Below are 17,532 nucleotides of genomic sequence, written 5' to 3' on the forward strand. Positions count from 1 at the left end.
CCCCCAGTCCGATGCCCCTGACCCTGCTACCTTCTTAAAAGAGTGCAGAGCTTCAATAGCTCATGCTTGTGGCATTACCAGTGTTACTGTGTCTGTGTTACTGACCTCACACATTACTTCCAAATGCAAATTTTAACTTCCACATTCCTATTCACGATCATTCTGGTGGCACGTGAAGGCAGCATTAGTGAAACCAGGCAGAGACCATGGTAGCTTTAGCAACATTAGCCTTACAGGGAGCCAAGAAGCTCTTTTGGTAAACAAAATATGACACGTGATGTTTACTTTGTCTGCAGTCTGGACGTTTGAGCACAAAGCGCTGGTATCAACCTCTCTTTCAGAAGCAATCTCTGCACAACTCCAGCACTGAACTCACCCTCATTTGTGAGGCACTCGAGTCTGGTGTAAAATGAAATGTAACCACCATATCCTCAGTGGTCTATGGAGACTCCTATGTTTGTTAATGCATCCTAACACACACTTTTAATGGCTCTTTGGCACTGACATTGTACCACCAGCAGCTACAGGGAGAGGACAGTAATGGCGGACCGCAGCTTCTCATTCAGAGCTGTTATGCTGATTAGGCAGAGAGCGTCACACATGGGTGGGACTTTCATCGACTATGTTGTCATAGTCTAGCACTGCTTGTGTAGAGAGACTGTTTATTATTTTTTGGGAATTATAAAACAATAAGTGAGTGGATTTTTACCATTAGGCTCGTTGTTTTCACACACTACATCCACACAACTTCATACACCTTATAAAAGGTGTTTTTTTTTTATTTTTTTTTTTATTCAATGGTACCTTTAATTAAAAGCATCATCAATGTTGGAATTTTATTTCATTTATTAAGATAGTTGTCGACCCCTCATCTTTCCACATTTATCAAGTGCTTAAATGAGTCTTCTGACCCTAAAAAAAACATTCTGGATGGGCAGAGTGCAGGATCAAAGATCTGGGTCACTGTCCAATCTGGTTTACTTACATCAGACAGGGAGAGAAAAAAGAAAAGCTAATCCTTACACTATTATATTACAACTCTTCATGACAAGATAAATGAAGCTTTAAAGGATTACCATTTGAACAAATATCCACAGGTAAATCCTCTAGAATCTGCAGCTGACTTGGGAGTGATGAGTGGTCCAGTACAGGACAAAAGGAGACTTTAACGGAAGCTTTCAGTGATAAGCTCCCAGATACAGTATATGCACCAGTGCTCATGTTAAACTTTATCCCCAGCAGCTCAAGTCCTCTGTCTACCAGCACTGGTAAATGTTTTCAAGTTTGGATCAATGCTTGAAGGACTTTGGTACTTGGCTTATTCACATAAACCCATTGTTCCCTCTCCCACACAAATATTCCTGCTCTGACACATCCAAGAAGATCAGGTTTTCCTTGAATGACCCTGTCAAACTCTTAGCAGAGGCATTTCCCAACCAGTTGACCCAATAACCTTGAACTGCTAGACTCTAAAACACAATGTTGTTTGTGTTGGAAACACTGTTTGGGTTGCAGGTGAATTCATTCAGTGGCCGTATTACAAAAATGTCCAATTTTAAAGCTACATTATGAAACCTCTAGCGTGTAATTATGTGAGTTTGGCTTCCGATATGCTATTGAGTGTACCAGTGTACCTAGCCAATTTTATTAACTACATCTGAATTCCCACTCTTTTCCTCAAAATAAATAAAAAAGTATATATATAATAATATATAAACCATACCAGACAAACCGTTGATCATATAGTATAGCCTACATGTATTTTTTTTACAGAAGTTTTATTAAACTCAATATTATAAACCTTACACCAATATACAGCTGACAGATTTATTTTCGCAAAAATAAATAAAACAATATTACATAAGCACCTACAGATCCAATAAAACTGCTCTTATACAGCACAGTCCCAATACAGGAGTGTATAAACCAGCCTCTCTTTTTTTATATATAAATAATAATCAAAATTTTTCCCAATCAGTTTGATGTTTTGTTGTGGCTTCACTAATGCAATAAACTTTTATGTTTTTTTTATGCTTCTCATACTCAGGCATTCAACCTTAACTAAAATTAATTGAAAATTACATGACTCAGGTGGTGTAAATATTAAGCAGCATAATATTAACCTCAAATAAATGATATGAATGAACTGGGTGTCCTAGCTCCACCTTTGCCAATGTTTTCCGCTCCTGGTGACCAGGTCAAATGTGAAAATGAGATGGGATGGGTATGTGAAAATAAGAAAAAATAAACAACCATTGTCACAGTTGTTAAACTACATAATCTATTTTCTTTTTTCAGTGGACATGCCTGGGAACAAGGGGCCAAAATAATCATAACAGGAAAAAGGACAGTGGGGTTTCTGTGAGCAGACTATCACATTCCCTAAATTCTCTCTACAGTATGCATCTGTGTGTGAGAGGGAGTGTGTGTCCCTCCAGATGGCACAGAAAAGACAAACTTGCCCATGCCTGCACAATCCCTCGCTCTTTTGTCATTGCCGACAGAACAAACAGACAACATTATATCATAAACACAACACTAAAATCCATTTTTCAGATCACAAGAATGTGATGACAGGTTAGGTCATTTTAATAAGCAAACAAACAACTCAAATATAGGGCATTAACAGAAAACCATAAAGAAAACAGGAAGCCTGTAAGTATATTTTGAGTTGAAAAAAAATGAAAATACATTTAGGCTTTCAAGAGTATTTAGTGGCAGTTAAACAGTTAAATGATATAAAGTTACTCCGGTAAGCATCATTAAACTTGAATCATAAAAGGTGAACAAAGCCAGATGAAACTGACAGGTTCTGGCTCGTAATTCTAGGCTTCAGACGCTGTTTTTCAGACGCAATTTTTGATTAATGATGATGATGATGTATAAACGAGTCTGGTGCCAATAATGTTATCAAGACAAAACTCAACAAATTTTGCTTTCTTCGTGCAGCTGATCTATTTGTATTTGACATTTAGCATGAAAGTAAAAATACAAATAATTTCTTAAACATTTTAAAGAAAAAATCAAACTTAAAAATGTTGTGGCAAGTTACAACTTTAGACCAGCTAGATATATATATTAAAAAAACACTCAATAAACAGCAGCCTAAGGTTTTTAAGAACTATAATCAAACAATGTATCCAATGTGGGCTTTAATAAACTCACCGGAGGCTCTTTGTGCTTTCTGAGTCCTCGTCCCTCATGCAAAGGCATGCATCTCGCGGTCAGGAGCACATGCAGAGCGAAAGCGCCTGACAGAAGCCCGGAGACCCGCATCCTCCTCCTGTATCCTGGAGCTCCGCAGCTGGAAGTGGACGTGCCTGAGAAGGTTGTGCAAGCTCGCGCGATGCCTGTGGACGTCTGCTGCTGTGGAGACCGCGCTTATTTATATGCAATTATTTCTTTGTTCTCTTTCCTCAAATACACCGCTTTTTTTTCTCATGGGCCGGAGTGACAATATTGCCTGATCTCTCCACGTGACTTTTAACTCTTTTGCTTCTGGACAGAGCGAATCAACAGAACTCTATGGGACACTCATTATAAAATACAATACAACCTAGCCTAGAGTGTAGAAAAACGACGAGAGATCTCGACAACTTCCACATTTTACTTTTACCTGGCCTTATTAATACATTTACATAATACAATTACATTTTAAATTTACCCCACATATACCCACATGCATATTTAATTGATTTCTTTCATAAATTGTATTGAGTGAAAATATGAGACAATGTTTCAGGAGTTTAGGACATAATAGAACAGCTTATTCGGTTATGTATTTCCTACTTTGGTTTATTTATAAATAATTCCATACGTTCTCTTTTTGGACCTAAAAAATGCGTCCGTTCGGGATTTCTTAATCGCCCAAAATGTCCGGGAGTCGGCTTTCTTTATCCCGCTCCCGCTAAATTTCTGACCATTTGCTTCTGCTCCCGCAACATGTGTTTCTCTCCCTCGATTTTCGCGTCCACTCATTTTAACATTCTAATGTTGTGGTGCATCAGGAAGCCGCTCTCAGTATGCTATGCGGAGTATTTAAATCTCTTTTAAATGAGCTTTCGCGCTGTTCACTTTCACTTTCGATTTCGGTGAGTTCCGTTTCTGTTATGCAGATCCTGACTCCTGCAGTTCTTTTTGGATGCAGGATTGCCAAATCCTGCATTTACACAGAATTTGGCTACTTTTAAACTCTTGCCATTGGTTGATTTTGCCAAGTGGGTTAAATGTTTGAAACACTGCATAAAATACATTTGACTGAAATGCCAGTATTGAAACATTTTGCATTCCACCTGTGATAAAACTTGCATGGACTTTTTCATGAACTGTTCCCTCCTGGTGGAATGACCTGCCCAACTCAATCCAAGCAGCTGAGTAATCATTTTCAAGATACAGCTGAAAATAAATCTCTTCAATCTTTGTTTGACCCTGGATGCTATAAATGCCTTGTTTGTAATGGGTTTTATTGGTTGTGTCTTGTAGAGCCAGGGCACCACAGTATTGGTAAGGGTGATTGGTAAGCCAATCACAATGCACTGGATAGCTGGCCAATCAGTGTACACCTTGCTTTTCAGAACAATGAGCAACAATAATGTACATAATAATGTGTTTTGAACCTTAAACTGCATAAACACATTGCATTACACCAAATACACAAAATAATGTTCTTTTAACAACGTTATATGACCTCTTTAAACAGAAAAGAGCCTTCAACACTGGCATTCTCTATTATTTCTACTTTATCATTATAGATAATGACCTTCTAACACAAGCATTATCTATTCTTTTTGTGTCCTATTGACCTGTTTTATTTTTTATTTACAAATGAGCCTCTATAGTTCGCTATTATTTTTCTGTTCTATCAACTTGTTTTCTTTTTATTTATTCTATGAACAAAGCAAGCAAGCAAACAAACAAAAAACTTTGCAATACCTATATGTTAGGCGAAACTCCGCCTCCTGCTCCAACAATGAACCACACCCACCACTGTCCTCTTTTTTGGAAAACTTAAATATGGTCAACTTATTTTATAAAAATAACCTGTTGGTTGTTGTTGTTTTTTTTTAAAGAAATTGGCTATGCAAAGATTTGATTTAAAAAACATTATCATATCATAGCTATTAAACTTTATATTTCTTTTCTTTCTTTCTTTCTTTCTTTCTTTTTTTTAAACCCATTAATCCTCAGAATGATCTCAAAGTAAGAAGAGGCGAAAGTCTGTTAAGTTAACCCTGCCTGGTTTAAATGTTTGAGAATGATTAACAGTTGAAATTTATAAAATTGAGTAAATTAATCAAAAAGTAATCAAATGTTATCAGCTACATTACTTGAGATTGGTTATATATTAACATGAACTAACAAATTAAAATACAAAGCATTTATAAATAATATTTAATATTAATTTGAATAGTTTTGAAGTTGTGTTAGTATAATTTAAAGGACATAAGCTAAAAATGTAAAAACAATAACAATTATTAATTAAAACTGTAATCTAACTTAAAAAAAACTTTAAAGAAGGTTTTTATTTACTTATATTCAGACTATGAGAACAAGGCTCACTGAAGTAAATATTATCAAATTGAATAAGAATAAATTTTTCATTCAACCTCACATTTACAAAAGGATAGCAAACGATTCAGAAGCAGTGCTGTGTCATCTCCTATTCCTTGAATAATAACAAACAAAAATACTAATCCTTAATTTTTTTTTCTTTGTTTTTTTTTTTTAGAAAAAACGTCACCAAATCAAACAGAAGCAATGCATGCCTCTCAGAGCAATAAAAAAGTGAATTTGTTAATACCATCTTCCGTTTATAGGAGAGATCATGGAGAAACAATCTTAGCCTTTACACAGACCGATTGGTTTTACACAGACCGTTTGGTACTTATCTGCTATAATCTGGAACCACATGCCTATTTAAATTCAAACCAGACTTTGAGTGAAGTCTTGCCGAGAGCCTCAGCAGGAAAAACCCACTGGCCTCACCAGAACCATTACATTTATTCTTCCAAACCACAAGCGATCTTTATTTACTTCTCTTTGGAGTTTGATGGGGCTGTGGTGGATGATCTAACAGTTAAACACAAAAAAAACAATGAAGAGTTACATTGTATTTGAGATTTGGGTTTGTGATTTCCCTATGCAGTTTAATATAATCAAAGGTGTGTCAGTATACAATTACTGCATATGTATCAAAGGGTCAATATCCATCTCAATATTGTACTTTTCCTCTGAAATACAACACAAAACCAACAAGAACGCACACTTTCGAAATCCAAACTGTGCACCCACAGCCTGTCCTCACTGAGAAGGTCAACTACAAGCACACCAGAATCACCTCTGAGTGCATAGCAGTAATATAGGGCAAATGAGGAGGGGATGCGCAACACAAAGTTACCTTCTGATTTATCTACATAATGGGAATAACAAGGAAGTTGCCTGGATATGATTATCAGTCTACAGTTTACGTGATTTAATTTGTATCTGATAAGGACAATCGTCTGGTTCCCATTGCAGAAATAGCACTCCTTTGATGCTATATAGAGCTTAACGAATTTCCTTATATAATTTTCATTATAACGTTCTCTTCAAGAATAAAGTGAAATGATATGAGGGTGAGTAAATTCATTTTAATTGCTGGACATTTGGTATACTACTCGCTCACTGCTTTTTGCTCCAGAAGGTGCTGCTGGCTTTTGAGTCAAATTTGTCCTTTTGTGAAAAGAAAAGGTGTTCTTGCTCCATCATGTGGCAGAATTCTTCAATTAAAAATTACGAAACTGACCTGTCATTGTAAGTGCACATGGCACTTATAAATGTATATAAAGTAAAATAAACAGTCAGATCTAAAACAGAATTTTATGATATTCCAAAATTTTTAACTCTCTCTCTTTTTTGGGGGTAAAGCATTTGATGCAGGAAAGATGCCTGTATAATAAGAGCTTATAAGCATAAAAGTGCTGCATATTTACATTGCTGAAATTCAAATTAGCCTACTACTTGGATGACTGTGATATTTTTAGTGATTAATAATTAACTAAATAAACTGGTCATAAGAGTTAGGAAGATTCACGGATGGGGTGATTTTGAATGGACTTTAGCATATTACAGCAATCTTTCTTAACGCAAACCCCCTAAAACGCACAGAAAACCGAGTTAACCATTATACTGGGAAAAGTATTATTAGCCACATTTTTTAGTCAAAAGTTTCTACTCAGTTTCTAGACAATGTTTTATCTCTCGCTCTCGTCCCTTCACGATATCTCAGACAAATTCCTCATGACATGCAGACAAGTTTTTCTCAGCTCTTGCCATTTGTCTTTGATCATGACATCTAACGCTTAGAATTAGATAAACGAAGCCGACAGCCACAACATGGTAGTGTTAGGTTGTCGCAAGAACATTGTACCATTGACCCATGGAGGGCGGAGCATAAATACAGCACATATGAGGGTGAGGAGTCCGGAGAGTCGCTCGTCTTGGACACTTCTCATCCAAAATGCCACTGGAACTGTATCTCGATTTGCATTCCCAGCCATGCCGCTCCGTCTTCCTATTTGCCCAGATAAATAAAATTCCCTTTGAATTCAAAGCCGTGGATTTATCTGCAGGTGATTTATTTTTATGTACCTGTTTTATGGAATTGTGCATGCAATCTTGGTAATCTGCAGTTGTAACATTTAGCTGTTTCACCTGATAAAAATATTTTTAACGTTGATCATGTTTAAAAAAAAAAAATCCTTATACTCTTGACAGTTTTAAGTTTATGTTTTATTCCATTGTGAAAAAGTGCATTAGTCATCAGACATGTTTTTCTCCGTGCTCTAAAGGTGAACAATATGGAGAGGAATTTGGTAAGGTCAGCATCATAAGGAAAGTTCCTGTCCTCAAAGATGGAGATTTTATTCTAACAGAGAGGTATGTTGTTGCCCTGATTTACATTTGATTCGTATTAAGATTATAAGTAAGACTGTATACTTTCTCTATAGTATAGCTATACTACAGTACTTGGCAGCGAAACATCGCACTCCTGACCACTGGTATCCAGCTGACCTGCAGAAGCGTGCACGAGTCGACGAGTTTCTCTCCTGGCAGCACACGAACATAAGAACTCATGGGTCAAAGGTTTTCTGGTTCAGGGTAAGAGTCGCTTTTATTAAACATTAAACCGGTCATTTGTTGTGTTTGTGTGTACTGAGTAAACTGTGATTATGCAAGCTTTCTTTTAGCTGCTTTTTTACTCTCTTTAATGCATGCATTATTCACAGTCAAACTAATATTTTCCAATTTTAGGGGGTCGTACCTGCAGTCACTGGGGCCCCGGTGTCTAAGGAGAAAATGGATGCTGCTGTGGAGGACCTCAACGCATCTTTGAAAACCTTTGAGGACAAGTTTCTTCAGAGCAGGCCATTTATAATTGGAGATAAAATATCTCTGGCTGATCTTGTAGCTATCGTGGAGATAATGCAGGTACATGTTGTGCATTTGATTTCTTAGACCAAGTGCTTTACTTAAACGTGACATATTTACCAATTCTGTTTGCGTGTCTTGAAGCCGGTCGGTACAGGTCTAGATGTGTTTCAAGGCAGACCTGTTCTGAGTGCCTGGAGAGACAGAGTTAAGAAGGAGCTCGGTGTGGAAGTCTTCGATGAAGCCCATAAGGTTATCATGAACGTTGATACATTGCCACAAACCTTTGAGAAAAAAGGTTTACCAGAGTTTCTCAAGCTAAAGTTGCAGAAAATGTTTAACTGAGTCTGTTTGGACGGTCCAATAATGTAGTATTAAACAATATCTTTCATCAAGTTATTGTGCAGTAATTTGGACTAACACGGTTTAGAAAATATTATAGTATTGAAATCATTGTATTCAAAATAAAAACATTAAAATAAAATTATGCCTAAAGGTATGCATTTGTACAATTTACAGTGTATTCATATATTATGTTATGTGTTGCCTTGAGTGGGGAAATACCAACATCTCATATTTCAACATTTAAAGTAAACTCTTACATGAACTGTCTAATAAATTTGATTTCTTATGCTCACATAGCCTTAAGAAAGCATAGATTTAGACTGGTAAAGCCAAAATGCATGCACAATCCCAAGCTTGAGTTATGATTTATTTTTAGGAGTCCTTGTTACAGTATAATTATACATTTAATTACTGAGTAATATTAATTAACTGCATGTACTAACTATATGGTTAGGGTTAGGATTAGGGTTTGGCTTACTTGCATTTAATTATGCATAATTTATTGTTATTATATAATTGTTCATATTGTTATTAAGTCTTTTTGTCATTATATAAAATAAAGTCTTATCCAAACTTGTAACAGCAAATGCAGTATAAGTATGAGATATGAGTAATATAGTCTTTAGCTATTTTCAGTTGCTTAGGAACAGAATTTTTTATTGATATTTTTCACAGTAAAATATATGACTATGTCTGTCTACATAGAACACAATACAAAAAAGGTTTTATCACAGCAAGATACATTCATTACGCTACATAATGTGACTTGAAAATGTTATTTGAATAAATTAAACAAATACTAACTTGATTCTAGTTATTCCAACCCGACTGCAAAAGAAAACATACATATTTTAAGAGTTGGTGATTTTGTATGGAATCATGCACTGTGAATCTAACAATAACATTTTAGAAATGTTCAAAATTAAGCATGATGGTCTATCCCTAAACATAACCACATAATCAGATCATATGAAAACATAAGAGTGAGATTCAAACAAATTAGCAACCAAATCACCAAAATATAAAAATAGTTAAGAATTGTTATGAAACTGTGTTGGTTATTCTCCTGACTATTCAGCCAACTGTAGTATAAAGTCAATTAGGAACAGTTACAAGCATTCATTTAGCAGATGATTTTATCCAAAGTGACTAAATCTTAATTTTATGTTTACCTTATTACTTACTATTACTTTCTTTATTTTTAAGAGACTTAAAACAAGAGGTTTTTGATTTGAAGAATTCAAGTCCCTGAAGTAGACTGTCATAATCAGATCACACATCCCCTGTCACAACTGTCTGGCTTTTACTACCTTGTTCCTCTGCCTTCCAAAAGCAGAACAGACTCCAGAGCTTCTCTTTCAGATACCTGTTTGAAGCTGTCAGAAGGAGAGAAGTCATGCCACTGTAAAAACTAAAGGCACTTGCTAAGATGTGGTAGGTGATAGACAGCCCAATTAACCTTATAATGATAAACAAAGCCACGATACACAGAGTGGACATATAAACTCCCACCAGGGAGACAGTAATCTTGCACACCAGGAGGTACGAGTCAGATCCTTGCACCTGGGTCTGGTTCTTCTTGAGAGCCAGCGTGTGGGCGCATAGATGGATGACCATTCTGAGAGAGGTAGGCAGCATGATCGTCAGAGGGATCGGGCAGAGGAGGCAAAGAATAGCAGCAGCGTATGCGTTTGCGTTCATCTGTATAGTGAAGGAGGGCAGTGGACAGGTCAAGTTGCCAATGTCGTTCACGTTGTAATTTTGTTCCATTGAATCTGCTGCATCGAGTGAGAACATAGGAAAGAACAACAAGGAGGAGAACACACAGCTCAGCAGCACTGCAGCGTTGATCACAGAGGAGATGTTCCTCTTCAGTGCTCGGAAGCACTCAGAGGAGAAATTCACAACTTTGATGCAGTAGAAGAGACTCAGCCATGCAATGGCCCAGAAGCTGATGAAGCTACAACTCATCATTAGATATATTTCAGTCCGAATAGATAAAGGATATGGCCTGATGCACCAAATCAGGGGATCCTGAAAGATACTAACCACCAACACGAAGGTGGCGAGTACCAAGATAATGTTGTTGATGGAGATGACGTTTAGGATCAAATTGACAGTCTGAACGCTCCTGGTCTTCACTTGCTGTTGTATAGTAAAAATGAGGTTAAAAATGTTTCCAGAAACACCAACTATCAAAAGTGCGACAAAAAAAAGAACTTGCCCAACGAGGGTCATGATGTTGCTCTTCAGAGAGTGAAGTACACAAAGCAGAGTCCTGCACTGATATGAGGTCTGGCGAGATGCGTATTGTTTTATGTAGAAACAGGGACTCAATCTCTTATGCAAAGTGACTTTATGGGGGTGAATCAGAGCAGGCTTTGTTCAAAGCTGAAAACACAAATTAGGTAAAATGAGAGAAATGCACCATGTTTACCACAGTTTTACACAAACCTAAAACAAGATTTGTTGTGAATTTACTATATTATCTCTATTTTTCGCTTATGGTCAATATAAAGCTCATGTGTGTCACTTACTGTACACACTGAGATTTTGAGCATTTGCTCTCATATGTCAATGTAACAATCAGTATTGAATGTTCATGTAATCAGTTTTCAGAATTTGCCTATTCAAATCTTGTTTGTTTGCTATTTAGACATAGTTGGAAACATGTTGGATAAAATGCAATCTGTACAATTTTACTATGCAAATATATAAGATCTGGGGACTTAAGTTTTCCACTCTCAAGTTTCTCCATTATCATGCACAGGATAATGGTTTGACGGTGAGCGTGATTTCACCAAGTACGACATGTTCCTGGATCAACATCCTTGTTGATCCTGGAACAACATTCCAATCAACCAATCAGAATTGAGATATAACTTTTCAGGAAATATCTGTTTTAGGCTGACAATCAGTGTTAGGTGCTTCTACACTCTTGTTAATTAGCATCATTTCCCTCTGATTTTAGGAATAAATAGGGTTAGGTTTAGGGGTAGGGTTTGGGTCAAGTCTATATTTCTGGACAATAATGTTGATCCAGGATCATGTCTTACTTGGAAAAATCACGCTGACCTTGGTTTGACAGATGAAAAAAAAGTATTTTGATGAGACTGTGATGTAACAACATGAAAGAAACTCAAAAAAAACCTTGAAGATTCTTCTGTGCATGGTGTTAAATAAACTAAATTAGATTTGGCCTGTATGAGGTTAATTCATAGCAAATTCACATTCAGATATCATTAAAGATTTTTTTTTTCTTAAAGAGAAATTAATACTTTTGTTAAGCAAAGATGGGTTAAACTGATACAAAGTGATATTATATATATTAATAATGTTATGAAAGATTTTTTATTTCAAATAAAACTGTAACAAAGAATACTGAAAAGAATACATAACAAAAATATTAAGAAAAACAAGTGTTTTTAAAGTACCAAATCAACATATTAAAATGATTTCTAAAGGATCAGGTGACACCAGAGAGTAATGGCTGCTGAAATTAAACTTTGCCAGGAATTTTTTATTATTTTAAATTTTAAATAACTGTTTAACTGCATTGTTGTTCAAATAAATGATTCTGCATATTATACTTTTTTTTTTTTTTTTACACATTTTCTTAATTTAGGCAGGAATGATCCTTGCATTTACTCCTTGACTCTTGTCAAAAAATTAACTTGAAATGTTTTGTTTTTGGGGCCACTGTGAATGGTATGGAAATATTATAAAAAATATGTTAAATATGAAGGCCTATATAAATAAGTTGAAATATATACCTTATAAATTAAAATAATGAAAAATATGACTTTTCATCTTTCAAGTTAAGATTTAAAAAAGAATGGAATTCCGCAGAAACGAAAAAATAGCCTAGTTGTTTAAAATGTATTTAAAATAATGTTAAAGACAGAGAAGGCATGATTCCAAGATGAAAGAGGATATAATGTAGCCTAATTTTTAATACGTTAGTCTGCTGTAAGTGAAAAGTCTTTCTCCGTCTCAAGAAAGAGAGTTCTAAAATAACTGTCTTCCAAAAGACCACGTGACCTCCTCCTCCTCCTCCTGCACAGTGCGAGCTCCGCACAGCTGCACCCGCTGTCATAGTGCCTTGACTGTTTACAAGTCACCACCATGCCTTGCACTCTGCTGAACCTCTGTGAATATGACACGCAAAAACTCGTCAAAATCAAGAACGTCAGACTCGGGTCGCTGAAATGGACGTTAAACGGAGTTATCTTGATGTTCATTTGGTAAGTGTTTGCGTCCGCTGTTTCTTGCATGTCTTCCTCGCATCATTCAACAAAAGCTCATTCATGTACAGTCAGTGACAGTGAGTGTTTACATGTACACTGACCAAGGCAGATTCTTGATTCTCAGCATCAAGTGAAAGTAATGTCTTTATTTTACAGCATCATGATGTTATGGAATAAAGAATATCAAAAGTACGATCCTGTCCAGAGTTCTGTTACCACAAAGGTTAAGGGAGTTGCAAATATAACTATACCAGACATTGGAGAAGTTGTGTGGGATGTGGTGGACTACAGTGGACCATATCAGGTAACAATACACCATTTATTATTATTATTTTTCATGCCACAAAAACAGATTTATGCTCATTCCAGTGATTCTTAAATACGAGGTAGTAAGTTAAGGTAATAAGTCAAACAAATAAAGGTAGCCTAATAAATAATGTTGTTCTTCTTTTATTTCGGCAGGGAAGAAACTCCTTTTTTGTGGCAACAAATGTCATTGTAACAAACCAAAAACAAGGTAAATGCCCCGAGGTAAGTGCAGCTATTCAAATCTCAGTTTATTTGGTAATACAATACAAAATGTATTTTAAACTTTAAAAAAAAATGCTCTTTTTTTGGTGTGTGATTAATTCAGCACTACCATTTTAAGCCAAATATAATCCATTCAACAGACGGTTTTATGTTCACACTTCAGGTTCTGCCACATGGGAAACAGTGTCAAACAGATAAAGACTGTGAGGAAGGTCTTTCTAATCAACTTAACCATGGTAATGTCATATAAAGAAACTATTTTAAGGCATACAGCTTGACAGGAAATACTATCACTACCCAAGTGTTTTATTTAATCGAAAACCATTATTGGAAGTTTTTGCATGATCTGAGGTTTGCTTCTGTGTTTGTTTTTAAGGTGTTCAAACAGGTGCCTGTGTGAAGTTAGATATACAAAAGAAAACATGTGAAGTTACAGCTTGGTGCCCCATTGAGAACAAGAGGAATCCCAGGTGTTGTATACATGCTAATTCATAATAAAGGGAAAGTTTTCATTTAACATTTTGTCATTATTTACTTATTCTTGTGTCGTTCCAAACCTGTATGTAATACATGCAGATATTACGTTAATATAAAAATATTTTCTCATCCATATAATGAAAGTGACTTTCATTGTATGTTCCAAAAAAACCTGAGACATTTTTCATTACAAATAAGAAAGTCATGCTGGTTTTGAATGACATGAAGTTGAGTAAATAATGAGCTAAAATTTATTTTTTTGGTGAACAGTATTTTGTCCTAATTGAATGTAGGATTGACTCTTGATTGTCTGTTTGTCCTGTATTCTGTTGTTTGTTAATAAAGATTCAAACTTGTGACAGCAAAGCTATTTGGCAATAGAAAACTGATCAACATCAATTTTACTGTAAAATGAATCAAAAACAGTTGACACTGCAGTTCAAAGCTACCAATTCCAGAGATTTTGAGGAATCTGTTTGAGGAAGTCGCAGTTTTATACGAGTAGAGATTCGGTGTACAGAAGTCTTTTTATGTCAGGTTTTCATTTATGTTTTCCCAGGCCTGCTATTTTGGCATCTGCAGAAAATTTCACTGTGATGATCAAGAATAACATCAGATTTCCAGCATTTAATTATATAAGGTAGTACACAAGTTTTATAGTTGCAAATGCTATGATATTTACTGTACAACTGTTGGTGCACTAACATTCTTAATGGGTTACACTTTATTAAGGTGTCCTTGTTAGAGTGTAACTATACATTTAAGTACTGAATGGTAATGTATATTATTAGAGAAAAAAAAAATTAAAAAAAAATTATATATATATATATATATATATATATATATATATATATATATATATATATATATATATATATATATATATATATATATTCATATATTCATATTAATTAACTACATGTACTTACTGTATTGTTTGGATGAGGATTAGGGTTTAGTTTATGGTTACTTCCATGTAATTATGTACAATTCATTGTTATTATAATAGTAAGTACTGTACATGTAATGTGTAACAAGGACACCTTAAAATAAAGCGTGAACTGTTAGCACTACCAATAACATTTTCAATTTCAGGAGTTCAACCTTATATATAAATCTGATTGAGCAAATAGTAATTCTGATAATATAGTAATTCATTTATGTTTTTCTCTTAGAAGAAACATCCTGCCTGAAATGAAAGAAACGGACCTTAAAGGTTGCATTTATAATCGCTACAAAAATCCATACTGCCCCATTTTCCGTTTGGGAGACATCGTGAGTGAGGCCAAGGAGAAATTTTCAGAGATAGCAGTGGAGGTAAAACCTTTCTTTCTAAGCATACCAGGACATACACTACCGGTCAGAAGTTTGGGATCAGTACGATCTTTTATGTTTTTTTAAAGATATTTCTTCTGCTCATCAAGGATGCATTTATTTGATTAAAAAAAACAGTAATATTGTGAAATATTGTCACTATTTAAAATAACAATGTTATTACTATTTAAAATAATGATTTACTTTGTGATGCAAAGCTGAATTTTCATCATCCATCACTCCAGTGTTCAGTGTCACATAATTCTTCAGAAATCATTCTGATTTATTAACAACATGCTAATTTATTATTAATGTTAGAAACAGTTTTTGCTGCTTAATATTTTTAAGAACCTGAGATACTTTTGAATAAAAAGTAAAAAAAGAGCAGCATTTTCTAAAAATATAAGTCGCTTTTTATTAATTTAGCACATTCTTGCTGAAAAAAAAGAAAATATCTTTAAAAAAGAAAGAAATTACTTACCCCAAACATTTGAATGGTAATGTATATTATTAGAAAAAAAAAAAAAATAATAATATATATATATATATATATATATATATATATATATATATATATATATTCCTTTTGATTCATCAAAGTATCCTTAATTTAAGTCTTTAGTGTCTTATGATCCTTTAGAAATCATCCCAATACAGTATGCTGATTTGGAGCTTAAGAAACTTTTCTAATTATTATCAATGTTGAAAACTTTTATGCTGCTTTACATAGGTGATTTTGGAAACAGTGATCTGTTCTTTTCATATAAAGTTTGAAAGAGCAGCATTTATTTAAAATAGTCTTTTGGAACATTATGAATGTCTTTACTGTAATTTTTGATTAGTTTATTGCATTCTTGCTTATTAAGAGTATTCATTTCTTTAAATAAAAATCTTACGGACCACAAACTTTTGAACAGTAGTGTATTTTTGTAATTTAGTTGCAAAGTAGGTAAGTGAATTGTTGTCAGTTTTTACATCTCTGGTAGTATCTGCTCCACAGGGTGGTGTGATCGGGATCCAGATCAACTGGGACTGTGACCTGAACCACATCTTTCACAGCTGTCTGCCCAAATACTCATTCCGCCGCTTGGACGAAAAAGAAAGCAACCGAACCTTGTATCCTGGGCTCAATTTCAGGTGTGAACAACTTAAATCATATTGAACATATGTGAACTGTGTGATATTTAAATTCATTATTTCGTGTAGGTTTGCAAGATACTCTATTGTGAATGGTGAGCAGCAGCGAACGCTCTTTAAAATGTATGGGATTAGGTTTGATGTGATGGTGTTTGGGAAGGTGAGATTATATTATACTATATTGTCATTACTTTGCATGTTAGCTTTAGTATATAAAACGTTTTGTAAATTCTTCGCAGGCTGGAAAGTTCAGCATCATTCAGCTAATCATCTACATTGGATCTACGCTCTCATATTATGCTCTTGTGAGTAACCCTTAAACCCTCAGCAAGTCGGAAAAGTGTCTGAAGTAATGAAATGTTTACCATCGAATTTGTCTTTAGACAACAATGTTCCTGGACTGGCTTATTGGGACCGGCTGTTACTCCAAAGAGGCAAAACAGAACTACACTGAGAGGAAGTTTGAGGTCATTCAGGACCAAGAAGAGGTCAACACACCTTAGAAACACTGACATATAGCACTTCAGTTTCATTAATGCTTTACACAGGCTAAATACATCTTAAACTGAGATTCCTTGTACATGAATCTACCATTTAGTATTGTGTTTGTTGCAGTGCTTCCTTTGTGTGTCATTTGTGGATGAGGATCAATTAAGGGTGGTGAAAAAATCTGATGGGAAATACAATGGTCTTAGACTCTATCAGGCCGTACCGTCTCAGACAGACTTCAATAGATAAGACTTTATTCAGTTTATGATTGACCATTCAATCTCAATGCCAATGCCAAAATGGGAATGATATAAATCACAATCAATAATACAGAATATGAGGAGGGATTTTTACAATTTTAACCTGCAAAGCAACCAAATTATGTCTCATAATAATTACAAAAATGCTGTTAGTATGTTTTGCCTAACACAGATGCTTTTGAGTTTAAAAAACAAATGAAGAGGTCAAAGCATGTACAGTCAACCTGATTTACTAATAAATTTAAGTGTGAATAAACACTGATACACTCACAAACTAATGAATAAAAATGTATTAATTAATATATTGATTATCATATTCAAAT

General features: G+C 34.8%; 3 protein-coding genes across 3 annotated transcripts; 2 read left to right on the plus strand and 1 right to left on the minus strand.

Annotated features, from left to right (window-relative positions):
* The first annotated feature begins 7,426 nt into the window (after positions 1-7,426).
* LOC113107486 (glutathione S-transferase theta-1) lies at positions 7,427-8,943 on the plus strand. Its single transcript, XM_026270039.1, has 5 exons — positions 7,427-7,610; positions 7,830-7,917; positions 7,989-8,139; positions 8,293-8,469; positions 8,554-8,943. Exons 1-5 carry the CDS (start codon positions 7,499-7,501, stop codon positions 8,752-8,754), a joined length of 729 nt encoding a protein of 242 aa, XP_026125824.1. The 5' UTR covers positions 7,427-7,498; the 3' UTR covers positions 8,755-8,943.
* Positions 8,944-10,026: 1,083 nt separating this feature from the next.
* Positions 10,027-11,208, minus strand: LOC113107485 (taste receptor type 2 member 40-like). The gene has a single exon (XM_026270038.1). The coding sequence runs from the start codon at positions 10,990-10,992 to the stop codon at positions 10,027-10,029; it is 966 nt and encodes a 321-aa protein (XP_026125823.1). The 5' UTR covers positions 10,993-11,208.
* Positions 11,209-12,871: 1,663 nt separating this feature from the next.
* LOC113107487 (P2X purinoceptor 4-like) lies at positions 12,872-17,313 on the plus strand. The gene is made up of 12 exons (XM_026270041.1): positions 12,872-12,998; positions 13,158-13,305; positions 13,464-13,532; positions 13,696-13,768; positions 13,909-14,002; positions 14,569-14,649; positions 15,185-15,326; positions 16,324-16,460; positions 16,530-16,620; positions 16,700-16,765; positions 16,844-16,948; positions 17,076-17,313. The coding sequence occupies exons 1-12, from the start codon at positions 12,880-12,882 to the stop codon at positions 17,196-17,198; spliced, it is 1,248 nt and encodes a 415-aa protein (XP_026125826.1). The 5' UTR covers positions 12,872-12,879; the 3' UTR covers positions 17,199-17,313.
* The last annotated feature ends 219 nt before the right edge of the window (positions 17,314-17,532 follow it).

Source organism: Carassius auratus, chromosome 8, assembly GCF_003368295.1.
Source record: "Carassius auratus strain Wakin chromosome 8, ASM336829v1, whole genome shotgun sequence".
Lineage (NCBI taxonomy): Eukaryota > Metazoa > Chordata > Actinopteri > Cypriniformes > Cyprinidae > Carassius > Carassius auratus.